We start from the raw sequence: 18,442 nt of genomic DNA, 5'->3' as shown, positions 1-18,442 counted from the left end.
ATATACTTACTTAACATAGATATATTGAACATTATTTGTAATTTAAATGTTTTTTTATTTTTTTTTCTTACCTTTCGTTCCACTTTTTTAAGCCCTATCTGTTCCGTTGACTTTTGCTGTGGATGAAATTTACAAATATTATTACAGATATGTTTGGCATTTTTATCTACATATATCTATAACTATAAGTTAGTTAGGACATGCATCGGGTATTTAGTGTGTCTGACTTGGATTTGTTTCTTGGTGTCAGGCAAAAGCCAAGACGAAGCAGAGTTGTTGGTCCGCAGAAGCACGAAATATTACCTCCTCGGGCTCGGGTTCTTGCTTATTGGCTTTAGATGGATCTGAAGTAGGTTTTTCTTTTTTCGTCTTGGCTTCTGGTTGAGCTACCTTGTCCTTCTTGTCAGTAACCTTCTGTTTTGCTGGCTCAGGCTTTGGTTCACGTTTAGGTTTCTTTGGCTCAAGAGTTTCTGGCTTTTCACTTTGATCAACAAGATTTTCTTTCACTTCAAACTTTTCATCTTTGTTGTCTTCGGTCTCTTTCTTTGCAGTTGGTTCTTCTTTCCTTTCTTCTTTCTTAATTTTTTGTTCTTCTTTCTTAAGTTCATGTTCTTCTTTCTTAAGTTCTTGTTCTTCTTTCTTAAGTTCTTGTTCCTCCTCTTTAATTTCTTGTTCTTTTTTCTTTTGCTTATCCGTTTTTATAGTAGGTTGATCGGAAGGTTTTTCTTCTTCCTCAATCTCCTGCATTTGTTGTATTGTGTTTGAAGTGTATAGTGTATTGTTATTGACCAGAATGAGAGTTCGTAAAAATTAAATAAAATAAATTAGTAAGGGGGTATAGAAAATAACACAGATAGGAAAAGTTTAGCATGAAAGTCTCATTTTCGAGTCAGGTCTGTTAAAAATGTAATCAGACTCAATTGCAATTCGCCTTAAAACCTTGAAGGCGACCTATGTACCAGTAAGAGCTTAATTAACAACGAAATTGTTGTTGTTACACAGGAAATGGAAAACAGAAAAGAGTAGTTTAGCTGGAGGATTTGATAGAAAAGTTCGAAGAATAATTAACAGTATAAAATATATATTTAAACTGTTTATAGCTATCAAAATGCCTTGACAATATACTGCAAACCTCTTCACTAGTAAACTGGCCAACAGGCTTTAATGTAACACCAAATATGTCCTTAGATGCATTTGACTGAGATATATCCAGAGGCGAATTCGTGGCACTTCTCCTTTTCAATTTCGGTATTTGATATAAAGTTACGCCCGACTGTATGGTAAAAAGAATGCGCTTTTAACGACTTGTGGGGTTAAGATTGCTTGGGTTAGTTATTAATACTTTTTTAACTTATTTGGGAATATTTTAAATACATTAGATTATGTTTAAAAAATGGATTATGTGGGACAAGAAATTTGTAACAACACATACTTTAAGACAAATGTACATTTGTTTTAAATTCTTATCGGGCTGTAAGCTGTTTAGCTTTCTACGATTTCTTATAAATGATATTAACTTTGGTTGTCAAAGATCATCTTTATTAAGTAATGACTTTTACTTGGCATTTCCCTTATGTTCGGTTTTTTCATAGTGTATGTCTACATTAGGGCGGTCCACACTTGTATGGAAATTTTTAAGGTCCAACTTTCATTGAGGTATTAAGGTATACCAAAAGAATTATTTTTTAAATCGCGTTTTAGGGTCTGCGAATTGGCTTTCAAGTTTAATCCATACGCACGGTTGCCCTTAATAAATTTTTTTTTAATTTAGGTGGCGTATTTTTCAACAATTCATTAATGTTTTGCTCTCCCTCCCAGCGGCGAACATGTGAATGGGGTCTGGAGAAAAGCAGAGCTTGTAAATAACTATCGACACTTTCAATCTGTTTGACAAATAACACTTATGTACTGATAAATTGAGGAAATTGTCAGAACGAAACAGGTTAATTTCTGTCCTTAGTTTTTTCTGACTTCACTAAACAGAAAACAGTTCGTTTTGTTTCAAATGTGTTTCTGTTCTCCAGAAACAGTTATTCTGGGACCCGAATAATAAATGTTTTTTGTTTTCATTTATGAACATTTATGAACTCTAGTTACAAGATTCGACAAAACAATTCCTAGATTGTTGTAAAAACATTAGGAATGATACTGATTTTAAACTCCTATACCGGCCAGTACATAAACGAAAATATTTCGAAATCGAGGTCTCTATCAATATCTTTTAAATATCAAAAACTTGAAATGCAAAAGCATCTAACACATGTTAACCCATATTGATATAAGGTTAATTACTTGGGCTTATTTTTTTTAATTTAAACAAACAATCATTTTTGTATCGATTCTGTGGACACATGTCTTTGCTAATTGTACTCCTGGATAAGTCCAATATTGGATAAGTATCCGGAACATAAAAAGCTGAATCAAAGATCAGAATGATGGCTTTGCTTATTGTACTCGTATAAATGCATCACTAAAGGCGTTTAATGAAATAAAATTAAAAACCGCGAATTCTTCAGAGGATGATTGCCGATCCTATTTGTACTTATATAACAGCTACTACACAAACAAATCAAAAACAAAATTTTTGGTATATAGAACACATTTTTCTCTTAGTGATTTTTGTGGATTTTTCAATAGCGATTATTTTCGGTCCCTGCTTGAAAATAACCACACAGTCAAAAAAGACACTTATTCTGAGACAGTTATAGGTTTTGATCATTAAAAACACTTATTCAGTGAGGTGAAAACAAAAGTCTTCCTTTTTTCTGTTATTGAGAGACAGAAATAAGGTTTGTGTCCGACGAAAACAGTCAACAGAAAACACTTTGAAAGAAAATATAACTGTTTTCTGTCCGAGACTGACAGCTGTTTTTCGTCAGTGAAGTTGTAGTCACAGCTCATATGACTTCGTGTTTGTTCGTTAACGATTTCATTTCGTCAAAAATCACAAACATACCTATAACTTATTTTCTATGTGTTTGCATTACAAGCTTAGAAAAGTATAATGAATTCGTAATGAAGACCCGAAAGTGATTCGGCCCTAGCATACTTTTCCCATTATTAGGATTTAATTTTTTGGACCGCCCTAGTGTACATACGCAATTATTAGTCGTTCGAAATTATCAATCTTATCAACTATTGGACCTGATCAATAATATCAAAAACGATACCAAATTAGGGATAACGACATATCTCCGCCGTCATATCTCCGCCCAGTGCATTTCGTCGGCGGAGATAAGTATGTCGCGCGGAGATATGACGCTATGACCCACATTTTAAGTAAGCACGTTTGTAAACACTGTTCTTAATGTCGTAGTACATTGTGTGCGTAGGACTGTTGGAATTTATGACTTGATTAATATATTGTTTTAATAGCAACGGAATTTTTGACGGTTAAAGCAGTAGCAATTGCCGATTTAAACCATCAATATAATTGGCAAAACTCCGATCAACTTACTAACCGTTGACTCTAAAATTGAAGACGACCGCTGCTTTCTACTCTGTGAAAACTCCTCAAGAACCTCTGTGCCTATTGATTCATCTCTAATCATGACACTCACAGTGTTTTGTTGAGTGCTCAATTTCTGATTGATAGAATGCTGTTCCATCTTAACTACGACCTGGCTTTCATTGCTTTGAAATTGCTGAGCAGTTACGGATTCTAAGATCTGTGTGTCCTTTTCACTTTCCGATATTGTTGTATTTTTATTTACCTTTTGTTCTTTTTCTTTTTCAGCCTTAGACTTATCCTTTTCTTTGGGCTGTTCCTCCTTCTTCTTGGTAGCCTTCTCCACTGTAATTTTGCACGACGATTCGTCCTTGCCGACTTCGTTGGTCACAATGACCTTATAGTTCGAAGTATGTTCCGTCCTTGCAGAGCTGAAAGTTAGTCGCGCCGTTGATCCATCGAACGTGGTGGTGATATCTTTGGTTTCGCGTATTAGAGTGCTACCCTTGTACCACTCAATTTTGCACTTGCGATCGGACTGGGCGAGGCTGATCAAAAGCTCGAAGGTCTTCGATTCGATGACCTTCTGGTCAACGAGCTTTCTGGAGATTTCTGGCTTGCTGGGCTTGCGTTCCTCCTCGGGTATGTCAACAAGATTGACAACTTGAGACACAGCCTCTCCTTTTTCGTTACTGGCCACCAACTTGTAGGCGCCCTTATCACTCTCCTCTACATCGTTTATCTCTAGTTTGACAGCGAACTCTCCGTCCTTAGTCTGCTCCACCAAGTAAACGTGTCTCTTGCTCTCTTGAACAGTGTTCGTTTCCTTGTACCAAGTACACTTGGGTTCGAACTTAGATGCTACTGTGCACTCGATGACTACAGTTCGTTTTTTGATAATCTTAATAATCTTAGGTTTGTCTTTAATAACAGGAACAACTGGAGAAAAAATAGAAATTTTAAAATGTAGTAATGATTATCGTAGACAGAAAAAAAGGTTTTAAAAGAATAGCTTGCCACTAGAATTACATATCGCCTTATAAGTATCGCATGTAATTATACCCGTTATTCGCCCACTAACGATTTTAAAATGTGTCTGGCGACCACACCCTTAAAGATTTCCGAGATAAGTATAAATGCAATTCTGTTGTGTATATTTATACTTAAATACGAAATTTAGAAGACATTTTTCAAATCGGACCATTCATTAAAAAGTTATACGGAATCAAAAAAATTGTATATATCCCAGGGCTGTGAACCACTCCGGAGCTGAACCATTCCGAACCGGAGTGCTTCACTTTTTTTAGAAAACGAACCGAACCGTAAACCGGAGCGCCGAATTTTTTTATAATTGAACCGGAACCGGAACCGAAACGGAACTTTTTTTTTTGATATTCGGTTCGGTTCACGAAAAATGTATTTTGTGTGTTCGTGTTTTTTGTTCAACAGTGTGGGGGGTTTTTTGATCATATTAACATAGAGTTTATTTACTAAGGGAAATAAAAATGCGCCAATTTTTGTGGCTATGCAATGACTGCATCTAACTCAAACAATCTAATAATATATAACTTTCATCTTCCAAAACTTTTCGCAGTAGGCCCACATTAAAATTACATGATTAAAGCAAAGAGTATACTTATTTTTTGAACCCTGGTTCGAACCTGAACCCTGCTCCGGCTCATCATTGAACCGGTTCGCAAACCGGAACATTATCTGTCGATTAGGTTTGAACCCCGAACCGAACCCATGCAAAAATAATATGGGTTCACAGCCCTGATATATCCATCTCCCTCGCACTCCCTTTAGCCGAGGGACAGGTATTAGATAGTCGGGACACCAACCCGACTATAGCGTTCTCTCTTGTTTTTTGATAGTTTTTTTCTTATGCAAAAGCTATTGTTTTTGGGCTGGCCCAGGAATACGTACTCTCTATATTAAGTGTAAGATTCGCATTGAGCTCGCCCAGCGTGTTCTTGATGTTGCACTTGTAAAGGCCAGAGTCCGCTAGTTGCGGATCTAACAACTCCAGCTTTATGTAGTATTGGTCACCACGTTGTTCAATAAACGTCTTAATTTTGTTGCTTTCTTTGACGACTTCTCCGTTGCGGAACCAAATTACATCTGGTTTTGGATCTGCCTTAACCTTGCACTCCATTATAACCAACTTGCCATTGTTTTCAGACACAATGCGGGGCTTTTCTATGAACGTTGGCCCCTCACCCTCCGGCTCTGGCTCGGCTTCAATGTTAAGGTTAAGGTTGGCGTTTGATTCGCCGTATTCGTTTTTGACATTGCACCTGTAGGTCCCACCATCGGTTGCTCCAGGGTCCTTTAAAAAATAAATGGATTTGTAAGTTTTTGCCATCAGGTAATCTTTCCAGATACTCCACCTTTATTTCCAATGTCAGCTCGTAAGTGTCCTCTGCAATAACTGTTGTGTTTATTTTGATCTTCTTACTCTTCTCCACCATCTCTTGACCTCTGAACCAAGTTACGGTTGGCTCTGGCTTGGCCTTGCACTTGCACTTCATTGTGATGAGAGTGCCAGACTCATTGGGGATTATTCTCGGTTTTTCAATAAATGATGGCGCAAATCCGTTGGCGTCGCTCGCACCTGTATTATTGGAAACAATTAAGATTATAATAAACTTTTTCAGCAGTGGAATGCAACAAACACAAAATGTCGAAGCAAGTATTTTAGTTTTATGCTCAGATTGGCCGCAAAGGCGGACAAAAAAGTCTTGTGTTCAATCACGGCATTGAAGAAGCTAGGTTTTCTTACAGCACGTTCTCTCTAAGTACACAAAAAAGGTCATGTCCGATATTAAAACGTCATGTTACGTTTCTGCCTCTTTAAGCAAAGCCAAATAACAAAATTACATAAAACTATATAAAACGGATAAGGAACTAATCACTTGTTTAAGCCAAAGCTAATAACGATTTGAAAACCGAAAGCAAGTAACTGAATCTGAATAATATTATATATTAAATGTAGTGGGCATATCCGTCAATTATTCCTGATATTTATTTATGAACTGGGTGATAAATGAACGAATTTGTAAGTCCTAATTTGTATCAACAAAATTTTAAGTTGCTATGAATGTAATAATACATTTGTATAATACTACTTTACTTATTTAGGCTAGTTAAGAAAATATTTTATAAAATATATTGGTAGGTTTAATTTATGAAATATTGGTAATGATAAAATGAATTCCATATCCGGACTGTCTATTTAACGGCTTTTTACACCTATAACCGTACTATACATATGTATGCACTCTTTGCTGAGTATAAGCACAAGCGTTCATACTTCTTAAACTCCCACGGAAAAAAACGAAAACTCTCATCATGCTTACATTTTTATAATACGATTATACAAATCACGCTATGGAAAGAAAAGGAAGTTTGGTACCTTGAAAGTTAAGCGCAATGTTTGCATTACTTTCGCCATACATATTAATTGCGTTGCAGCGATAGTTGCCGCCATCCTCTTTTGTGGGATTTTGGATTTCCAGAGTCAGAATGTAGCTGTCTTTGGTTATTGCCTTGCGGGTCATTTTCGTTCTTGGATTGTCAGAGATTTCCTTATCTGAGCAATACCATACAATGTCCGGGACCGGATGCGCTTCCAATACGCATTCCATGATGAGTAAGTCCTCTTCTTGGCGGATCGTTGGTTTTTTTGGAAAGCGTGGTGACTTTCCATCTGGAATTCTGTATTGAGTTGGAAGGAGTATAACTTTCGGTATTTTGTATTATCTTTAAATGCGTTTTGGTTGTCTTACTTCTTCGATCCGCTTTCGAAATTAAGATTAATGGTGGCGACGCCTGAACCGTGCTTGTTCTTCGCTTGCGCGCGATATTCACCCTGGTCAGTGGAGACCACACTGCTAATCTCGAGACACGCCATGTGATAAAGTTTCTGATCCATTGTCAGTGACATTTTGTAGCGTTTGGATTCGCTTAGTATAGTCTCGCCATGGGACCTTTGTGCACATGAAGAAAAGTTTTTGATTGAAACGTGAAGTGAACTGGGTTTTAGTTGAATCTGATTATCTGTTGAGACACAACAGCTTGTATAAAACAGATATCACTTATATGGGGCTCTCATGCTACCGGACACTTCCGATTACACTTGCATCTCTTTGCTTAATCTGTTTAGTTTGGTTAACCGGTTAACTTTACTTATCACTGAGAATTTTCTTATGTTCAAGATATATGTTGATAATTTTATTTTCGTACCATGTGACTGTGGGCGTGGGATCTCCGACGCATCTACATTCGAACGTTACATTTCCGCCATCTTCGCTTTGACGAATTACTGGTCGTTCAGTAAATGTCGGCTTAATGCCTTCTGCACTTTCTGGCACGGGGGCTTCGTCGCCTATGGAGTTGAAATATCCATGTAACACAATTTGCAAATGACAAGGTCAGTTTCAATACACGGGACAATGTGTTTAAATACATATATGCAAACAAGTTTTAAGGTTATGTTTAAAATATATGTCTTTAACTTTATTTAACGATTTTTATTTGATCACCGACTGCATCAAACAACAAATGTAAAGTTTTGACTGGCACGAAAAAGAACCTTGACAATTCGTTTGATGGTTTGCGATCGGGAGTCAAACAAAGCCCTTTAATATAACACTAAAACTACTCTTTTCTTAAAAATAACCGAAATTGAAATATGTATTTGGCTAACAATCGCAGATAAAAATAAATTACACAATATATCAAAATCTCAAAGTTTGTAGCAAATGAAGCGTTATTGTCCATACTAAATAAAGTTATTTTTGCGGTTAAGTAGCAAAAACAAAATTTTAAATACTGATGGTTAATGAAAATCAAGTGCAACAACGAAATGTCATGTATACTTTTAGGACTTTATGTGACTTACTATCGAAATTTAGGCTTATTGTGGCGTTGCTTTCGCCCAATTCGTTCTTTGCATTCACTTTGTATTTTCCAGCATCCTCAACTGTAACATTTAGTATCTCAAGTGTTGCAAAATATGAATGGACGTCTTTATCAACAGTGAGCTGAAAAAAAGATATTATTATTTACACTCCTCGGGAAGCCGAAATAAATTACTTTTGAATGGTAGTTATAAGCAAATAGCGATAAAAGAAGGTGTTTAAGTTCTCATACAAAGTTTAGCATCTTCTCGAAAAATTTAGAAGAAAATGTAGTCAAAACAAAACCACTTGATTTTGATTTTATATTTCTCCAGTCGAAATCTTACTTGCTTTAAGATTGATCCATAGCTAAATAATTTAAACTAAAACAGCTGTTATATAGAAAAATTTGAAAGATTTACAAAGAAGTTTGGAACCTTTGTAAAAAAAATAGTAAGGAATTCTTGTTTTGGAACGGAATTGAATAGTAGCCTTCAAAAGGATCCCTGTTTATAAAGAAAATAAATTATCTTTCCAGACTTTTGTAAATTTAAAATAACTAATGCGTTAGTTAGTGATTTACAGCTTTAAAAATTATTTACATATATACCTTATGGCGAGCTGATTCTTTAACAGTAGCTCCGTTGTGGAACCAAATAATGGTGGGTATAGGATCAGCGTTAACACGGCACTCAAATAATAATCGTTTTCCATCTTCTTCCTGTCGTATGGCGGGTTTTTTCGCGAATGTCGGCGCGAAACCGTCGATTTGTCTGCAACGTATGCGTATATCAAGTTACGGTCATTTGTTTTTATTAACCAATAAACATTTGGTAAATTAGGTGAGGTGAGTTAAGCATTGCTATATATAGCTGATCAAATTAGTACCATTATGTAACATTAACTTAGGCAAAAATTTTATTGTATTAAATATATTATTTATTTATTGTAGAGGTTGGGTCAAGAAGAACAGTTTGGTTAGACATAGCAGCTATAAATAAAGGGCCATCGGAATGAGACTGCTATCATCGAAAAGGCTGTTCTTTTGGATATAGCCTTCGAGGAACGTTGCAAAATGTCAACATACTTTTTAAACTAGTCTATCCCCAATTCTGGGGTAAAAACAGTACGAAACTTACTTTCGCTGTTAACAGTATAAGGTAAAAGAGATAATTTTCATAAAATTTTATTAAACTTTTGTTGTTGTTTTTTTTTTAACCTTTATTTGCTATTTAAAATGCAGTTATAGCTCTTTGGCGCGGAGGTCCACATTTTTGTAAGTTTATTATTTTTGTTCCATGACTTCTACAATTCCATTATTCCCTAAAAATTTCGCGCTGACAAATTTTTGTTTTGTCTTGGACCATTTTGTCCAGTTTGACTGCAATCTGGCTCATCAAGCTCTCGCTTACAGATTCGACCATAAGCGCAACCAATACTGCGACTATGAACAAAAGTTTTTCCAACCTATAAAAAATAAAAAAGGGACCATGTTTTATCATATAGTACCCTCAACTATTTTTACTTTAAATTGGCTATGACCTTTTATAGCCATATAAATTGCTGGCCGAAGTAAGCTTCTTTTCTTATATGTTTTAATACATGCTGTTTTTTGCTTTATCACTTGAATCTTTTGAACTACGTTAGGATTACACGAATAAGCTTAAAAAAGTAAAGATTCCTATACACGTCACTCGTAGAGTATATCGGTATATTACCCACTGAAACAGGTAAAATAAAGTATATGTATTCTTGATTTGAATCACTAGCCGAGTCGATACATATGTCCGTCTGCCTATCTGCCCGTGAGGCCCAAAATTTCAAATATTATTTTCTGTGTAAATGGTATATAATTTAAGTTGTTAAAAGCTATGGGCGCGCCAACCCTTATCCAAATCGGAACATTCATTAAAAAATTATAACCACGTAATGCGATTAGATGAGTAACTGAACAAGAGTTAAGCATTAACATTGCCAAGATGGTTTATCAACATTTATGTATATGTTAAACAGGATTGTAAGTATGTATTTTAGCTGCGCACATTTAACAGTAGGGTCTGTCCATATATTACGTAATCACCTAGGGGGGGGGGGGGGTAGGTGGTCAACCAAATGATTACTCTAGTGCAAAAAAATTTTTTTTTGTATGAAGAAATGATTACGTGGGGGGGGGGGAAGGGGGTTAAAAATCACCAAAATTGTGATTACGTAATATATGGACAGCCCCCTACATGTGATTAAAGTTTACTTACCCTTCGTTTTCAAGAACTGAAAACTTACCATCTGTTTTGAATTTCAAACCCCAATTAGTAAATTGAGTGGTATAGAAAGAAAAATTAAAGCATTTGTAAAAGGGTAAAGCCATTTTCTAGATGATCATGCGGTTCTTCTTAAAATGTTAAGGTACTCTAAGCTCAAAAACAGGCTTATAGCGTTAATTTAAGGCATAAAAAATCAATAAAATGTAAAAAATGGTTTATTTTTGCTGAAAGGTAAAGCATCAAAAGTAGCTTACTTTTCTTTTGGTTCGTCAGCAGCTAGATATTTAATACAACGGTAGAGTAAAAATTCGTTATTAAATTGGTTGCCGTAAAATTTGTAAAATAAATATTTTTAAGATTTATTTTTAAAATCTTTTTATTTGAATGGAATCTCTTCGACAAAAAAAACAATAAGATAATATTGTAACAATAAATGATGTTAGCTAGACGGTACCCTTGCATAAAGAACAAAAGAAAATAGGCTTCGGAAATCCGAAGTTTATATATCCTTGCAACTGTCATTTAGTTTAAATCATATCATTATCGTCTTCATTATGAACAGAAATCAGACTTACACGGCAAAACATTACCTGGATGAATTCTTAAGGAGTATGTTCACAAAAATAATTCCCTACGTAAGGATTCTTAGGAATAGGTCCTCAAAGATGGAACATTTTGTTTATATTTCTTTGTTTCATTAATTTGTAGGATATATGAGACACGAAAATGTTTTTTGAAAAAGTTGCATGGTTATTGTTTCAAATAGATTTTTTCCACTCTTATCAAATTTTGTAAAAAAACGTGAAATTGACATTAACAAAATTTAAAAAATAATCACAGTAATTTGACAGCCAGACTTTTTACGAAACTACCCTTTTTGTGTAAGTTGGAACACTTTGAGCGTCTAAGTTCAAACACACAGTTTCAATACAAAAAGGTCTCAGCCCGACATAGGTCGCCCTATGGTTTTATTTATTAATTGTTCTAAGTTCTTTAAAAATGGACGGGAAACAAGATACACGGCCCTGTTCTAGTTTTCACTTCGAATTTTCCAGACCTGTTCCAAGACTCACTTCCGAAGGAACAGCACGGATTCAAATATCCCTCATTGTTACTCTGTTAACTTCCGCAAAATTCACACGGAAACTTTCCGCCAAGCATTTGACAGACGGACCTAAATCCGCCAGCATTTAATCAAATTCACTTCCGAGTGAAAACTGGAACAGCCCGGATAAAGAAGTTAAATTTATTAATATATTATTACTTAATTATTATTTACTTTTGCTGTGTTTCTTTTTAGCTTTTAAAAGTGTTCAAACTTTTAGATCTCTTTTTAAAAATTTAGTTTTTGGCACATGAGGTTTCATGTCCAAATACCAAAATTAAAAATAAAAGTTGTCCCAACCCATAGACCTCTCTCCCCTCTATATGTACAATGTACATTATGCAGGGTCTAATATAAATATATCACTGCTGTGGACCTTCTGACCTAAGTTATAATGAAACTATATTATAAGTTGACCGACCGTTTTTAAACTGACGGATACACTAAGACGATTTTCGGACTAAAAATATAATTTTCTTTAAAAGGGAACAATTTAAATTGAATAATAAAAATGATTGGTTCCTGTTCAACTGGCAATCTTATTTAGATAGTTTACTTACGTGTGAAATTTAAATTAATAGACGCAGAGACTTCTCCCGACTTGTTCTTGGCTTTTACTTTGTATAGTCCGGCATCCGTTTCAACTACATCGTCAAGCTCTAATACTACCGTATATTTATTATCTCCAACGGGTTGAATTTTGAATTTGGTTCGGCCATCTTCTACTAGTTTATTGTCACTTCGAAACCATTCAATGTCCGGTTTCGGGGATGACAATAACTGGCACTCAAATATCAATCGATTGCCATCATCTTCTTGATGCAGTTGTGGCTTTTTAACAAAGCTGGGAGCGAAATCTTCAGCCACCCCCATGCTGAGGGCTTTCCTTAAGCTTCGTCTTCAACGGCTGTGGCTCTATGGCTCTGAAAACAATTTAATTTTTAAATATTAAAACAATGGGGGTTTTCATTTCAATGTGTGAGTGTGTGCCGAAAGCTGTTCTACACTATTACATACGTGTATTACAATTTTGTAACATAGCGACATCTAACAATGGTACTTGAAAATTAGTGTATTTATTATATATAATTTTGTACCCTATAAAAAACCATTTTTTTCGCACTGCTGGTTAAATCTATTTGTATTTATACCCGGTACTCGTAGAGTAAAAGAGTATATTGTATTCGCGCAAAAGTATGTAACAGGTACAAAAGCGTTTTCGACTATAACTATAAACTATAACTATAAAAGCTGGAAGGGTGGTATTGATAATGTAGATTATTGGGCTTCCTACGCAGCGTAAGTTTGATTCATCACAGATTACCCTGCAAACGTATTCAAGGTTTGTTTTGATGTTAAAGTTTTTTAAAAGATACACTCTTTATCTGTCAAACCCCATACTTGGAATAATTTTAGGATTTTTTTAAGGGAGAAATAAATTCTAGAAAACATAGTCAAAAACATAAAAGCATACAGCTGCGGTCAAAATAGTATTAGTTTTCCCGCCCTGTGTTTTTAAAACCTTCCAATCACGATTCTGATTGTCTGACCGTTCGTATGAACGATGAAATCTCGGAGACTACACATACAAAAAACTTGGTAAAATCAACTGAAATAGTTGTCAAACATGCCCATCCGTACAAATTGTCAATTCTACTAAGTAAATTGTTACTCTTACGTAATTCCTAAACGTAAGGGTTACTATAAAAAATAGTTTTGCAACTGTAAAAAAAGGGTAGAATGTGCCCGAACCATAAATTGTAGTTAACTTACTATTTTTATAGTAAATATAAATTAAATTATTTATAGTTATTTTACAGTAATTTATAAGTACTATTAAGAAGGTAGTTGTCCAATTACCTTTTCCAAAAGTGACTTTATCCTACATCTTATAAAAGTGCGGGTTGCACTTGACTTCCAGCTAGTGTGGAAGTATATTAAAGACTTAAGACAGAAAATAAGTATTAATGACTCAGAATCTGACTTGGGCTTGGTTCATAGTTAAACAACTATTTAAAATAGTTTCAAGGTACAACAACAAAATACACACATCCCGTAAGAGTAACTATTTTAATAGTAGTTTAACTGCGTACTATTACGCAAAGCAAAAACAAATACACGGACGACTATTTTTACTGTTAAAGTACTATTTTTTAGAGTTAGTCAACTATCTTCATTGGTCAATTTTACCAAGCAAATTTTTTTGTGTGTCATATAAAAACTAGAACGTTCTAGGCCCCAACAGTTTTCATGATTAAACTGTACCTTTAACTTAAATGCATTTATTTCAATCAATGTACATGTACCTATAATAAAGTTTTGCACGCCTACTTCTTATGTTCATTAAATTTAGTCAGTAACGTCACTATCTGCAGGGCCGATATTTATAAAGCCGATTTCGGCCATTGCCGAAAAAATTTTACTGGTCAGATCTGCATTAAATGTTCTTGATGAGAAAATGGCTCTGTTTGTATATATACAAAAAGCCAATCTATGTATAATATTACAATCTTATGAGTAAGGAGCTAGCTTTCTAAGCAGGGGTGTGTCGCCAATGATGTCATAGTATGTAAACAAGGTGCTGATGGTCTAGGTCCTAGCCACTTATTATTACTAAATGTAAGATCTTTCTTATAAATATATTATAATGTATTTTAGCTGAGGTCGGCTTATTTGCATAATGTTTAAAGTAATTGATATACATAAATACACTATTTAAAAGTGTAATTATAAGCATTAATCGAACCGCAATGACAAAGAGTGATATATGTACATGTATTTAGGTATTTTGAGTTGCACACGACCCACCACGTTTTGGAAAACGGAAATTCGATCGCTTTTCCCTCATTCAGCATAAATGTTGTTAATGGAAAACATTTTACTGAATAAACGAATATTCATGTATTGCATGTTTATTTTTAGTCGTTCGCAGTCACCGGCTGTGAAATAAACCTGTACATACACAACTCACACGAATCTATCTTTATTTATTCATACATAGATACATGGCTATATATAAACATCCGCATACATATTAAGTACATAATCGAAGATTTATACAAAACGAAAAGGCATAGGGGTGCAGGAAATGATCAGTTTTAAATTGTTTTAAGTTTACCCTTGCACATAATATAAATGCATAATACGTATACATATGCATTGAATTTATACAACATTTTGTTTCAACCTATGTCACCTATTAAAAAATATATTTTGGCCTCAAAGATTAAATTAGATGTTGTATTTTTAACGAACACATTCACATTTGCAGAGCCATATACTGTTTCGAATTTTTCATCACAGTTTTTGGGATTTTTCATGGTCTATTTTTATAAACAACAACGTGTTACACAACGCCATGAATAGATCAAAGATTTCTGTATAGCATGAAACACATTCACTTTCCGTACATATGTACATTATTTTAATCATAATAGCACTTATGATTAATTTTTTAATTTTTTGGATTGCAACAATTCCTTAATTCGTATATATCGTAGTTTTAGTTTCACTTCACATTAAAAAGAATTAGAAAATTCTGACACAGTAGTGACCTAATAAACATAAATGGAAAATTTTAAAACCGATTATCCGGATCCATACACATTCCTTGTGCATACAGTTAGAATGAGCAATCGCTCTTAAAATAATTTTACGTTTCCCGACGTAACTGTATATAAAAGACTCAAACTTCTATATAATTCTGCACCAAATGTCGAAATTGATTAAAAGTTGTAAGTAAACGTCCATAGTAATTTTTATTCTACGCATATATAGTATATTTCTCTCGGTTGGTACGTACAACTAGGCTACAGGTAACACAGAACGAGCACAGCACGAAATTATACTTTCTGCGAAAACGAAGCGAACTCCACGAGCTTTTGTCTATTACTGGCAGGTCCGAAGAATTGGTACTCTCGATCAGCAAGGCATCTGCGCTGCTACAAGAAGACAACAGGCTGTGCATGCAACAGCGCAGGCGCGATTTGCTTCCGACACTAATACATAATATCTACATATAAGTGCATATACCTTTGGACATACATATGTGCGTACGTGTACACCTAGTATTGGTAAGGTTCTGTGGGCATTCCAGGTTCGTGTAATACATTTAAAGCCTTTTTCACAACCTATCGAGCTAGGCCCGAATACCCAATGTCATATTTACTTTTGTCATTTTTGTACGTTTCTGTTTGGGAAGAATTATTCTATACTCTATTCTTTTAGCTATGTTAATGTTTTAGGGTAATTCGTCGGCTAACAAAATCAGACAGACAACCAAAAGACCAGCTCCAAATCGAATACCCGGTACACTCAGAAAAAGACTTTTGGGAAAGTTTATTTGAGATTCAAAAATATCGTAATTACCCTGTTATAAATGTTACACTACTTAGTGTAATTTGTATTCCCACTAGGTAAAAATGTAATACTGTGTTGCCTTACTGTAGAATGCATGTTAAGCATGTTAGTTAGTGCTCCTGAGTAAAAATCCCATACAAACTTATGTCCCATCACCTACAGGTTCCACGATATAGCTAAGAATACAAAATACCGATGTTATCCGACATTTCATATTATGTGGCCCATATATTTCGACTTACCTTAATTATTTTCGCTGAAATCTTCTCTCAATACATTACGGCATTCATTCATGTCTTTGGAATTTGACGCCAAAGTTGAAAATCCGAAAATTTTACAGATTTTTCTGATGGAAAAACAATTCTGAGAATTAAATCATAAATGGACATAATTAATTATTAATTATTCTAATTTCGATTTAAAGCGTTTTCATGGGGATATTTTATTGGATTTCTTGTACAAATAAAACGTTTTTTTTTTATTTTATTATCTACTCCTAAATACTGTCAAATTTTAAATAAGTCATGGCAAATTCTAGAATGAATAAATGAACTACTTTTACAGAACATACACTGCACACTGGGCCAGAAAGATAATTTTTTGGCCAAAAATCTGTAATTTCTTTTCTAGGATAGTTAGAAACATGAAGTTTTTTGCGTTTTTTTCTTAAAATATTGAACTTTTCAACGAAATAAAATATATAGATAAACCAAAGTCGGAAAATTTTTCGTACATTTCGGTTTATTATTTTTAAAAAAATAACTAGAAGGCGCACTGAATCCATTTTCATTAACAATAAAGATAAAACAAACTAAAAAAAATTAACATTACTAAAAAATATTATGTCGTTTAAGATTTATGAACCGCTAAAAACTGCAACTTTCAACGTTTATCAAACAATCGATTTAAGGGGTTATATACAGTTGTACCGACCAAAAAAATTAAATTTTAGCGATTTTTTTTTGACACCAAAAAAAATACTTTTTAAAAATGTTTTGCCGGCGATGTTTAGTAGGGGAGAGTGGGGGAATTTCGTCACAGGGGCAATTTCGTCACCTGCAATATCTCGGAATCCATAAGTCTTAAAAATATATAATTTTTTTGTTTTAGTCCTTCAAGACGGCCAGACACAACCAATGCATTTGTTTTGCACAGAAGGCCAAGATAATTAAGCTATAATATTAAATGTGTTTTTACAGTTCAAAAGCTACATTTAGTTCTCGACGAAATTTTTTCTGTATGCCACAATTCAAAAGGAATAAGATACACGATTTTTTATATAATACACAGTGCTATAATGTGCATTTCTGCGTCAGTGATTTTTTACTTCGCACCTAATTTCGCAAGAAAAATAATTATTTCTAAAAAAGTACGGTCTGGGGAAATTTCGCCACCCTATGCTAAGGGTAAATTCGCACCTATTTTAAATACATATTTTTATATTTGACGAGCTGGCTAACGAACAGACTACCAGCAGCAGCAACAAATATAGGACGTCAACAAAAATGGTACGCTTAATCAGTGTAGCATATTTTCAGGCGTTAAACTCCCTACATTTTTCAGGTGACGAAATTTCCCCAGTTGTGTGGTGATTTTACCCCCCTGTGTGGTGAGATTGCCCCAGTATATTGGTTTTACATTTTATTTTTTTATAAATCACCAAGCTAATTAAAAAAATAGGGGAATGTCACATTTTAAAGCTTGGTGCTAACCGCATTCAACAATAAAAATAGAAATATGATAACGTGCCTCAAGATGGACAAAAAATAGCTTTGAAAAAATGCTGACGAAATTCCCCCACTCTCCCCTACATGTTTCTGGGTACTTATTAAAATTTTTTCATAAAAAAATATTAAATAATAAAAATGTTATGGCCAAATTCCAAGGTCGTCTTTTTTTGATGATGACTTGCGTTGGACATCATATCCCAAGAACGGTTCATCTCAAATCCCCAATTCAAAAAAATGTTGTTAGTATATTGTATTGCCTAGTCCCTGAACGAAGGATTTTTAAAAATTTTGATTTAAAAAAAATGGCGACGGTTTTAACAAAAAATATACTTTTTCAAGGAATAAAATTTTGGATTTTTTGTTCTAAAAAAAGAAGTTTTCAAAAAAATTGAAAATCCTTCGTTCAAGGACTAGCTATTGTTATAATAAATAAGTGGTCAAAATTTTGTGTCGTTCGGATTAATAGTTTTTTAGTAATCGTGTCCACCGCAAAGGTAATTTCGAAAAAACGAGATTCTGAGATAATCGCTTTTAAAGTTTCAAGTTTGTAAGGGCCGATGTGCAGGTAGTGCGCTATAAATAGCTACACCTTCGGTTCTAAAGCTCCGATCGTTTTGAATTTTGTGAGAGTATTCTCA

General features: G+C 34.3%; 1 protein-coding gene across 11 annotated transcripts in view; it reads right to left on the bottom strand.

Annotated features, from left to right (window-relative positions):
- bt (projectin protein bent) overlaps positions 1–15,654 on the bottom strand; it is a 68,291-nt gene extending 52,637 nt beyond the window's left edge. For 7 of the 11 annotated variants that reach the window (XM_017143066.3, XM_044395388.2, XM_044395387.2 and 4 more), the window contains exons 1-13: positions 15,518–15,654; positions 12,276–12,638; positions 10,865–10,886; positions 8,960–9,122; positions 8,352–8,493; positions 7,694–7,835; positions 7,237–7,437; positions 6,864–7,165; positions 5,839–6,062; positions 5,375–5,777; positions 3,714–4,387; positions 304–741; positions 72–116 (exon numbers count right to left, since the gene is read on the bottom strand). In XM_017143066.3, coding sequence (XP_016998555.2) covers positions 72–116; positions 304–741; positions 3,714–4,387; positions 5,375–5,777; positions 5,839–6,062; positions 6,864–7,165; positions 7,237–7,437; positions 7,694–7,835; positions 8,352–8,493; positions 8,960–9,122; positions 10,865–10,886; positions 12,276–12,588 — 3,069 coding nt within the window. In that variant the 5' untranslated portion in view covers positions 12,589–12,638; positions 15,518–15,654. The remainder of the gene's footprint in view (positions 1–71; positions 117–303; positions 742–3,713; positions 4,388–5,374; positions 5,778–5,838; positions 6,063–6,863; positions 7,166–7,236; positions 7,438–7,693; positions 7,836–8,351; positions 8,494–8,959; positions 9,123–10,864; positions 10,887–12,275; positions 12,639–15,517) is intronic. The other 4 variants (XM_044395391.2, XM_044395392.2, XM_070218063.1 and 1 more) reach the window with 3 other exon arrangements.
- Positions 15,655–18,442: the final 2,788 nt, after the last annotated feature.

This window comes from Drosophila takahashii, chromosome 4 (genome assembly GCF_030179915.1).
Source record: "Drosophila takahashii strain IR98-3 E-12201 chromosome 4, DtakHiC1v2, whole genome shotgun sequence".
Taxonomy (NCBI): Eukaryota; Metazoa; Arthropoda; class Insecta; order Diptera; family Drosophilidae; genus Drosophila; species Drosophila takahashii.
Note: the sequence above shows the minus strand (reverse complement) of the source record. Positions and strands in the feature narration are given on the sequence as shown.